Here is a 10,912-nt window from a genome sequence, read left to right as displayed (position 1 = left end):
AAGGAGATGGCCACCCACGGCTATTTTGCTTTACAAAATCAGACAGCCCGACTTAATCGATATCTATACAAGAAAGATAGAGAGAGAGAGAGAGAGAGAGAGAGAGAGAGAGAGAGAGAGAGAGAGAGAGAGAAGGAGCGAGAGAGAGAGAAGGAGCGAGAGAGACAGAGACTAAGGAGTTAGAGAAAGATCGATCGATCGATCGATCGATCGATCTTTCGATCGAATATCGACAGCAATTACATAATACATTCGAATGGTGATCCATCGATGGTGTTACCGATGAGCCCGACCATTGTGAAGACGAACACGATCGTATAGAAAATGCTACTAGCATTCCCCGTTCCAATAGTACATCTCGATCGTTTCTTGATCCTGGTTATAGGCTTGGTTCTCGATCTGAGATTCTCGAGGTCACGGTCGCGAGACGTCGCGCGAGCCGAGTCACGTTATCGTATAAAAAAAATCTTCGCCTTTGCCGAATCTCTTTTCTTCTTTTTTCTTTCTTTTTTTTTTCTTTTTCTTTTTTCCCCCTTTTTTCCTCTTTTACTTACCCACGATCTTATCGATCTTATGTGTCGATCATCTAAACGAGAGATCGTCTTAATCGATTATCTTTGACCATACTCGTTTACTAATGATCCGAAGAGAGAAATTTTTTCTTTTTTTATTTATTTATTTATTATTGTTATTATTGTTGTTGTTATGGTTATTATTATCGAATAAATTTTCATTTTAATTGTCCCTAACTCAATCGAAGGCGATCACCTTTGATTATGAGTGAATTAGTTAATTCAAGGTAATGTAACGAAATATAAAAATCTAAATAAAGATGAAAAGAGCTTATTCATGGACTCCCACTATCGCAGTAAAATATTCAAAAAAGAAAAAAAAAAAAAAGAAAAAGAGGATCGATCGATTCTCGATACATTGATGATAGCCAATTCGATTCTGCGGTCAAGGGCGAGACGATCGTCTCGCGACGAATTAAAGTCCCCGTTAAAGCGTTTAAAGTTCTAGGGTCTCGTGAAATTTGATCGATTCGTGGAAGATATCGATCGTTTAAAGAGAAACGAGAATACCGGATTCTCTCGTTGGAATTCCGTTTTTAAAATCACACGCAAGGTTCTAGTTTCTTCTTTATTTTTTCTTGTTTTCTATGACTTCTTTTCTTTTCTTTACGAAAAGTGATTTCTAGGGAAGAAAAGAAAAGAAAAAAAAAGAAAAAAAAAAATTCAGATTCGAAGTGATAAGATTTTCGAAAGAAAAAAAATTGTATAAACAAAAGCGTATCATAATTCGATATCTTCCCATATCAAATGAACACGTTATCAGAGCGAGAGAAAGAGAGGATGAAAGAAAAAGAAAGATAGTCTACGTATAAAAAATAATGTTAGATATTTGAAGCCTGTCATTGGAAACTAATGTATTATATTACGTGTCGTCACTAACGCGTGTACTTCCGTGTAAGCTTTCTTCTCTTCCTACATCAGCACACGTATGACGTTTTGAGGAAATGTATGCGCATATTAGCAGCCCAACTTAAATACGATATCGTGTCAACCGAGTTGACATCATGGAATTCGAATGCCATATTATCTATTAGTCATAGTGAAATATCCGAAAAAAGAATATATATATATATATATATATATATATATAGAGAGAGAGAGAGAGAGAGAGAGAGAGAGAGAGACGGAAAAATATAAATAAAAAACAATAAAATGAAATAGAAAAAATAAATAAGCCTTAAATGTTGAATATTGAATATTGAATAAGCCTAAAAATATTGATATATTTTCCAACGATTAATTAAATTTTTTAAAAGAGAACATATTTAAAAATAAATGAGAAACATATATATATATATATATATATATAATATATTAGTCTTTTTTTATATTTTCTCTTTAAAGAAAATTTACGATTTATATGTATATAAATATACATAATAAAAGAGAGAACGAGAGAAAAAGAGAGAGAGAGAGAGAGAGAGAGAGCCTGTGTTTCGAAATAGCAGTAGTACAGATCGATTATATTCAGACTCGACGGACAAGCAAAGCAAGCGAGGAGACTATAGATATGGCGAAGAACAAAAGGTCGTCGTCTACGACAGAAAAAAAATCGAAAGGAAAAAGAAAAGAAAAGAAAAGTGAAGAAAAGAAATAAAGTAATAGAAAACAAGTATCGTAGAAGGTGAATAAAAAGGGAAAAGAAAAAAGGAAAGAAAAGGAGGAAAAGAGAAATTGGAAGAGAAAAAAAAAGGACAAGAAAAAAATACGAGAGAAAAGAAAGGAAAGGAAAAAGGAGAAAAGAAAAGAAAAGAAAATAGAATAAAGCTTCGTAGGAGAGTTTATCGAACTATCGATCGATCGAATCGACAAACAGAGGAAAAACAGAATTTCATGACTAGGAAAATAGACGAGGAAAAGACAAAAAGAAGAGGTAGAAGAAGAAGAAGAAGAAGAACAAAAGGACTAGAGAATAAAGAGGAATAAAAAAATATAGAGAAAAAAAATTCTGCTAGATCGGGTTGGTAATCGTCGTTTAAAGAAGTCCGACGATTTCCTGTTTCGATCGGATTCGTCGCGACATTTGCGAATCGTCGACGTTGCTTCGTATCTTTTCCCAGAAGATCATGTTGATAGCATTCATTCGCGAATCATTCACAATCCAAAGATGGCCTGGACAGTGGCTTCGCTCGAGACGAGGATCGCGAGTCGAGAGGAAAAACAAGCGATGTGAACCAAAGGGGGAAGGGAGCATCCAGACGGTCAACTCGAACAAAGGAAACTCGACGTATGTATTCGCTAGAATAGATATCAAACAAGATATAGCCTATAAACAGTGTCAAAGTTAAACAGGTGTAAATGCATCAAGTAAATTCGTCTCTCTCTCTCTTTCTCTCCTTTTCTCTCTTTCTCTTTCGCTCCTTTTCTCTCTCTCTCTCTCTCTCTCTCTCTCTCTCTCTCTCTCTCTCCCTCCCTCTCTCTCCAACATACATACGCAAACGTTTTATGGAGAATACGTGCAACGATTTCCACCTTTTTCCGACTGGTGCAGACGTTGCATCGAGAAAAATGGAATATATTTTTTCTTTTTATTCCATCACGCACGTAAATGAAAATACGATGTTTTTTAATACGGTGGAATGGACGAAGGAGAAATTCAAAACGTGAGAAATTCAAATCGTGGCAATCGATCAAACAAGTGGCAAACATCTGTTTCTATGACTACGTTTATTCTGAACGTTCATGCAGAACGTTGCGTTGTCATATCGACACTTGGAATAAATTCCTCTTTACGTCTCTTTCTCTCTTCCCCAGTCTCGTTCCCTCCCACCCTCGCTTTCACCCTGTCTCTTTTTCCATCCATCTGTATACGTTGGCTCCTTCTTATTTCTTTGAATATTTTGATTGAAGAATAAACTAGAGTCATGAGTAATTCAGAAACGATTGGAATCGAAGATCGCGAAAGTCCGACGAGTGTCGACGACGAATTTAAAAACGTAATGGAAAATCCAGAGAAAGACGAGTCGATGAAAGTATTAAAGGATGACAAGGTATGTAAATGTGTAAAATTATTGGAACGATTAATTCGTTGTATTATTGTCAATATCTCTCTGTCGTTATTATATAATCATTTAGATCGACGTAAATGAAGAAAATCGCGTCGAAACGAACGAACCGAAAACCTACGAGGTAAAGGCGATTACTAATTTAACTGAAAGTGAATCTAATAAAAAAATGTCGACGAACGAAAGCGAGAACGATAGTGATTCGGAAGAATATACATTGGTTTTCTACGACAGTGGATCGGACGTTCAAACGGTCATCAATCAGGAAGGAATCATCGAGGATACGTCGAGTTCTTTCTCGGCACGTGAAAATGCTGATGATCGAAGAAAAATGATCTCGGACGGAGCAAGGATCATCGAGATAAATGATTCCACGAATGATCTTATCGTAGAGAGCGAGGTTTCTAACGGCGTACTTTTACAAGAAAATGACTCGAACGTATTTAATCGTCGAGAAAGTTTTGAGAATCGTTCGAACGAACATTTAAAAGACGACAGTTGTGCCAGCATAGATTTCGAGGAATTAGAAAAATCTTTAGCCGTTCTACAGGTCAACGACGAAAGAACGTCGATAGATTTTTCGATTGATTCGGAGTTGGATAAAATAGTTATGGAGGAAGAGGAACAGGAAGAGGAAGAGGAACAGGAAGAGGAAAAGGAAAAGGAAGAAGACAATTTGAAAAGACAAAACGAGCTCGTAGAAGTTGGAAAACGATTAGACAAACTGGCCTCGATACTTTTTGAAAATTCTAACGAATTACGTCTCGAAAGTTTCGAAGATATGCTGTACTACCTCAACCCGGAAGACGCTATAAACATAATGAATATGGAAGGGAAAGGTTCTTCCGGTAGCGATAAGTTCATGGAAAAGATCGAAAAAGATTTCTGTTCGGATTTATCGATCGAACGTCTCGACGAAGAAAACACGAAGAACGAACAGGAAGAATTGTTCGAGTATTTCGACGCTTTGGACATAAACGAATCTACCGTCGACGAAAGGCACTTTAACACGGAAGAAAAACCCATTGAATTAAGCAATGAGAATCTTGGAGTAGACATGACCGAAATTCATGCCAAAACTTTGGCTAAGTTATTGGATTCTACTCATTACAAATCCGAGCTAGAGGTAAATGAAATTTTGAAAAAAATCAATGAACAAAAGATGAAGATAGAGGATTTGAAAAACGAGTCCTTGAAAGATTTGGCCATAGAATTTAGTCATTTCGAAGAATTGTTGGACGAGCAAAAAGCGATTGCCGAAATTGAAGACTACGAATTTATCGACGAAAGTTCGAAATTGGACGAGGACGAATTAGAAGAGAATATCGTCGAAAATCAAAGATCGATATCGCCGTTCATCGAGATGCCTTTGACGAAAAACGAAGTTACAGAAAATTACAGGATAAAAGTGATGGAGAAAGATTTTAAAGATAGGATGATAGACCTGAAAAACAGGCTGCCCGAAACTTTGGAGATTGTAAATGAAGGGGATAGTGTATCGCATAACATGAATCTTGAAACTGAAAAGGTAGATGAAAAAATCGTTTTGGAAAGTGTTTCGACCGAAATTGTGAACGAATCTGAGAATGAGGAAGACGAAAAATCGTTGATCGAATTTATTAATGAAAATTTGATTGGCGACATTATCCAGTGTAAACTCGATTCTATGATCAACGAGAGAGCTTCGATGGACGTTTCGAGTGATACATCGAAATCGAACGTCGATCTTCCCGATAACGATACCACCTTAATAATTAAAAAGGAAGAGACCAGCTACGATGACGACGAAAATCATGAAATTTATTTAGAAAAAGGAATGACTATGGATCGTGAAAATGAAAAAGAATTGATAGATGCAAATCGAAATGAGATTGATAACAACGACGAGATTACAACGACAAGCGTAACATGTAATCCAGAATCGGAGGACACTGTTCAAGTGGAAATCATCGATGCTGTATCATCGTCGAATGAAAATTTACAAGGTCCAACGGACGATAACAACATCGAAAAAGTCGATTCCAACGAATCACTATTCGCCTATTTAACGGAAAAAGAGAACAGGCCGTACATCAAAGGCAAAGTTTATGATTACGATGAAAAAAAGCATGGCGTAAGGTAAAAAGTATTTGTTATACCATTACGAAGGATCTATTATTTTTTGTTCATATTCGATATATCAAATTCATAATTACTAGAATGACGGAGCAGTATATCAAGAAACATTGTAGAGAAAACAAGCTTTATCAGACTCCTTGGTTGAACGATGTCCTATATCTACATTACAAAGGTAAATATAATGGAAATAAATTTGAATGTGAATTTTTTTAAAATTATTTTTATTCGCACGTAAGGCTTCTCGTTTATCGAAAATCTGGAAAAGTATACGGGTTTGAAGACACTTTGGTTGGAGAACAACGGAATTCGTGAGATTGCGAATCTGGAGAATCAAAGCGAACTGAGATGTCTGTATCTTCATCACAATATAATCAACAAAATCGAAAATTTGGAATGCTTGATAAAGTTGGACACTTTAAACTTGGCCCATAACATGATTAAAAAGATCGAGAATCTTGGTAATTCATAACTATCATTCCTATCGATTACGTTACTCTTTAATATTTACACAACGTTTTCAGACAGTCTGAAGTTCTTGAATACGTTGAATTTGTCTTATAATTATCTACAAAGTAGTACCGACATCGAGCATCTCCGATTACTGGAGTATCTATCGATTTTAGATTTGTCTCACAATCGAATAGATACTTTCGATATCGTCGACGTACGTTGAACCGTTCGATATGAACAAATTTTGTAATCCTATAAAAATATAAAGGATAACGTTCAGAGAATTTATTTCAGATTCTCGGTGATATGAAATCTATAAGAGTAATTACTTTAACCGGTAATCCGGTCTTAAAGAATATCAAAATGTATCGCAAGACGATGATTTTAAAGTGTAAGAATCTTCATTATCTGGACGACAGGCCGGTATTTCCACGAGATCGTGCTTGTGCAGAAGCATGGTAAAATTAGAACAAATGATAAATGCAAATTAAGGACTGGAGAGTATCATATTTTTTTTTCTATTTTTTTTTTTTCTAGGATGCGAGGTGGTCCAGAAGAAGAGGCAGCCGAAAGACGACGATGGATTGAAGCAGAACAGAAAAGGATCAACGACAGTGTTATGGGTTAGTATTAAAATAAGGTATTGGAAATATTATAATGATTTATAAATAAGTATTCGTTATAAGCAAAGATATCTAATAAATAGATATTACGGGTTATCATTGAAATACCTAGGTTGACCATTTTGCATATTTTTGTTTATATCATTTTATTATAAAAAAATATATATGTATATTTTTTCATTTATATATATGTATATATATGAATATATATGCATACACATATAGCAAGATATTACAACAAAATATACATACATATACATATTTTGTTTTCCATCGTTATACAAAAAAAAGAAAGAAAAAGAAAAAAAACATATATTACATCATATTCTCATCAATATGCATACTTACTTTTTATCATTCGATTGCATTAAATTTCTTTCCTTATAATAATATAAAAAAGCAACACTTATTTTATAAATCTACCGTAAGATCATTTGGAAGGAAAAAAAAGAAAAAAGAAAAGAAAGAAAGAAAGAAGGAAAATGATTTCCCATTTAATGACGATAAGTTGTCCAACTGCTTTCACTCATTTAACTTGGATCGATCTTTGTTTACCTGTCGACATGCACACGATCCGCCCTCGAAAGAGTTGATAAACAAAAGAAAGCTTCGCAAACCGGTCGGTAGGCCCGAAAGGGAAGCGGAGGAAATTAATAAGAAAAAAACGAACCAACAGGACGACGAAGAAGTCGACAGGGAGAAGTCGCCGATGCGTACGAGCAAGGAACTGGTAAGAACTAGTTTCGTCAAGGTCTGATACAGAATTCGTGCTTCGAATAAGATCATCCTCGCGGTCCACACATCGCGGACTATTTGATCATTCACGTTGCGTGAATCTTGTTGCCTGTATGCCCTGCTGTTCTGCCCTGTTCTTTCTCTCTCTCTCTCTCTCTCTCTCTTTCTCCCCCTCTTTCTCTCTTTCTCTCTCTCTCTCTCGTTCTCTCTTTCTGACGAAGCTTAAGCTGGAAGGGAAGAAAAAGTTGAGCCTCTCATCATCCTCGTCCTCGTCTTCGTCTTCGTCTTCGTCTTCGTCTTCGTCGTCCTCATCTTCCCCCACTTATTCCGATGCCGAGCTGGAAAACGACGAAGAAAATAAAAACGGCCGACAAAAAGTAATCGAGGAAAGTGACGGAAACAGGCCATTGGCGGAGGAAGAGAAAAATGCACGACGTAATCTCCTCGTACCCTGGAAAACTACTCGAGTAATTTTGACTTCTTCCTTCTTCTTCTTGTTTCTCTCTTTTTTTATTGATTTTTTGTTTTTGTTTTTTATTTTTGACCAATCCGACAAATATCTATCTCTTCGATATGACGAGGAAGTCCCGCGTTCGAAAGTTTCTTACCCCGCGATCTTGGAAAAAACTAATTAAATCCTTTTCACTGCTGATTTTTCTTTCCTTTTCTTTTCTTTTCTTTTCTTTTCTTTTCTTGCCTTCTTCTTCTTCTTTTTTTTTCGCAGGTTAAAAAAGCTTACCAACTTTTTTACTGATCATTGAGAAAAAGAAAGAAAAGAGAAAACGAAACAAAAATAAGTTGATACAAAAGTCTCGGAAAAGAGTAAATTGATTTATAAGATCGTGTAGAAACTTTTCACCCACTTCGTATATTTTCATTGAAAACAATATTTATTTTTTTCTCTTAAATACTCTCTTCGAAGATCATCAATAACGATCAGGATCGAGAAGTGAATCGTGAGGAAGAAGAAACTTTACGATCGAAGGATTACGTTGCTGGTGATGCTGAGAAAAAGAGTTTAGGCATACAAATTTTGAATGAACGTAAAAGTCTCGAGGATCCTTTAGGTGGTTACGCTTTAAATAGAGAAGTCACGGATTACGCAAAAATTATTCTGAAAACAACGGTGGATAAAGCGACCGAGCAACGGGCTTGTACATTCGACAAAAAGGAACCTACACTCGATAATGGTAATTTATTACCAAACTGCGGATGTTTATGCGAACGTACATTTTCTTTTTTATAAATGAATTTTTATTACGTCATTTATATATTTGGATAATCAATTAGTTTGTTCCATTGTTGTGTTGTACATATCTATTACACATTTATTTCAAAATATCTCGATTTTTCTCGTCGTTATAATTATCACTACTATTTATTCGATCAGTATTTTTATCAATGATTGATAAATATTTCGTAAAACAAATTTTCAATATATATAAATATTTTCGATCAGTACGTAATATATATAACTGATCAATATAAATAATGAAGTGTCGGTATTGCGTTTGAGTTTATTATAAATACTGACCATATCTATTTATATAAAATACTGACAAATTTATAAATATTTCTATTGATTTTTTAAATTACTTTAGTGACCATTTCTTTAAAATATTCATTAGAAATGTTTAAAGATACTGATACTGAATAAATAGCAGCGTATAATTATTCGCGAATAGTGTAAAATTGCTTTTCTTTTTTTCTGCACTAAAGTGACAATATTAATTATTATTTGCACAAATATCCGCAATATTATTATTACCGTAGTATTTCGATTATGTATTTAACGTAGTATCATTATTTTAGAAAATGAAAATATTCAAGACGCGTTACCTGCTGCTTCTAAAGCATCCTATGATACTTCGAAATATTCCAATATAGAAAGTTATCAAAGGAAAAATAATAAGAATCCATTAACAGCCAAACTGAGTAGCATTCGTCAAGGTATGAAAGATTTTTGCACTAACGTCGATAAATTCGTCGAGGAGAACAATATCGTATTCAAGAACGGAAACATCGAAAGTTTCTGGAAAAGCGATAGTATTAATAAAAACAACGATAATCCTTCCGAAAGTATACATCACGATGATAAAGAGAATGATTCCAATCAAGAAATAATCGAACGATTGAGTACCAAAGAAAATAATACGGAAGTGTTAGAGATATTATCAGAAGAATTAATTAACGAAGAAGACGATCGAAATATTGTTAAATTAACTATCGACGATGATCGTGATAATGAAAATAAAAATGATAATAAAAACGATAATAAAAATGTTTCGTCAGGATCCGAGAGCGTATATGACTTATTGACTCTAAAAGCTTGTCCTAAAATCCTCTTAAACGATACAGTAAGATCTTCCAACGAAACGTTGATCGAGGATGATAACGAAATTTATTCCAAGAAATCGATCTCTTCGGAAAATGATAAAACTCTTTCGATCGAAGAAAAAAAATCCAACGTTTCCATAACCGATAAATGTAAGGAACACTTGTTAAAACAAGTTAAGACGTTTACTCAAAAGGAATCACCGTTGCTCAAGAAATGTATTAAGAAATTAATTAACGATACAGAACACGATGATAATAATATTAAAAAACGATGGAATTCTTGGTACAACGATTCCCTTTCTAATCCAAGATCGGTTTTCACTGAAGCTTTCGAGAATTCTTATAAAACAAGATCTCCGACTGATCAAAATATTGGCTCGAACGTTGACACGAGTATACGATCGCATTATAGAGACGTTTCCGGTGATATTCCAAAATCCGATCTCTGTGCTATCGCCGATCTCGTGAAAAAATCCAACGAAGAAAGAAAGACGTACGACCACGCTGATCTCTACAAAGAATTTTGCGAATGCTTCGAGGAATTGCAAAGTAAACAAAAGTACGCCATTATGCCGGATTTTCTAAAGAACAAAAAGGATGATAATAAACTCGTTCGATCTGACGATCGAATTGGTGAAAACTCGAATGATAAAAGGGCACTGATCGAAGATATTACGGAAACGTCGACGAATTTATCCAAGCTCGAGGATGAAAAGAATTTAGAAAAAATGTGAACAATTTTTACGAATGAATTCGCGTTTCTTTTTCTTTTTTCTTTGTTTTGCTTCTTTTTTGTTTTAATCAACTAATTCGCTTATAGTTTAGTTTGTATGATCATTGTCTTTTTTGAAACAATAAACATATAGCATATATATATATATATATATATATATATATATCCTTCGTAATACAAAGATATTTGGAATTCTTCTTTTTTCTTCGAATTACAACAAATTTAACAATAAAAGCGAACGACAAAATTTCGGTAAGTGCCAAAGAAGACGGGCCACCTACTACGTACAGTTTATTTTTCTTACTTTGTTTTTTTTGTCCACACTCGAATCAACAATAT

At 34.6% G+C, this 10,912-nt stretch overlaps 2 protein-coding genes across 2 annotated transcripts; both read left to right on the top strand.

The window, feature by feature from the left end:
* Positions 1–3,439: 3,439 nt before the first annotated feature.
* LOC122630045 (uncharacterized protein YGR130C) lies at positions 3,440–7,680 on the top strand. The gene is made up of 8 exons (XM_043814078.1): positions 3,440–3,562; positions 3,648–5,695; positions 5,776–5,867; positions 5,932–6,153; positions 6,217–6,359; positions 6,440–6,603; positions 6,683–6,768; positions 7,356–7,680. The coding sequence occupies exons 1-8, from the start codon at positions 3,512–3,514 to the stop codon at positions 7,523–7,525; spliced, it is 2,976 nt and encodes a 991-aa protein (XP_043670013.1). The 5' UTR covers positions 3,440–3,511; the 3' UTR covers positions 7,526–7,680.
* LOC122632475 (putative uncharacterized protein DDB_G0277255) lies at positions 7,617–10,574 on the top strand. Its single transcript, XM_043819276.1, has 6 exons — positions 7,617–7,626; positions 7,738–7,970; positions 8,426–8,693; positions 9,316–9,741; positions 9,796–10,056; positions 10,168–10,574. Exons 1-6 carry the CDS (start codon positions 7,617–7,619, stop codon positions 10,572–10,574), a joined length of 1,605 nt encoding a protein of 534 aa, XP_043675211.1.
* The last annotated feature ends 338 nt before the right edge of the window (positions 10,575–10,912 follow it).

Source organism: Vespula pensylvanica, chromosome 1 (assembly GCF_014466175.1).
Source record: "Vespula pensylvanica isolate Volc-1 chromosome 1, ASM1446617v1, whole genome shotgun sequence".
NCBI lineage: Eukaryota > Metazoa > Arthropoda > Insecta > Hymenoptera > Vespidae > Vespula > Vespula pensylvanica.
Note: the sequence above shows the minus strand (reverse complement) of the source record. Positions and strands in the feature narration are given on the sequence as shown.

Coding starts and splice junctions, on each gene's coding strand:
- LOC122632475 (XM_043819276.1), top strand. Junction 7,971..8,425: donor TACCCTGGAAAACTACTCGA/GTAATTTTGACT, acceptor CTCTCTTCGAAG/ATCATCAATAACGATCAGGA. Junction 8,694..9,315: donor GGAACCTACACTCGATAATG/GTAATTTATTAC, acceptor TCATTATTTTAG/AAAATGAAAATATTCAAGAC.
- LOC122630045 (XM_043814078.1), top strand. CDS start 3,512: ATGGAAAATCCAGAGAAAGACGAGTCGATGAAAGTATTAAAGGATGAC. Junction 6,154..6,216: donor TAAAAAGATCGAGAATCTTG/GTAATTCATAAC, acceptor CAACGTTTTCAG/ACAGTCTGAAGTTCTTGAAT. Junction 6,769..7,355: donor GATCAACGACAGTGTTATGG/GTTAGTATTAAA, acceptor CGCCCTCGAAAG/AGTTGATAAACAAAAGAAAG.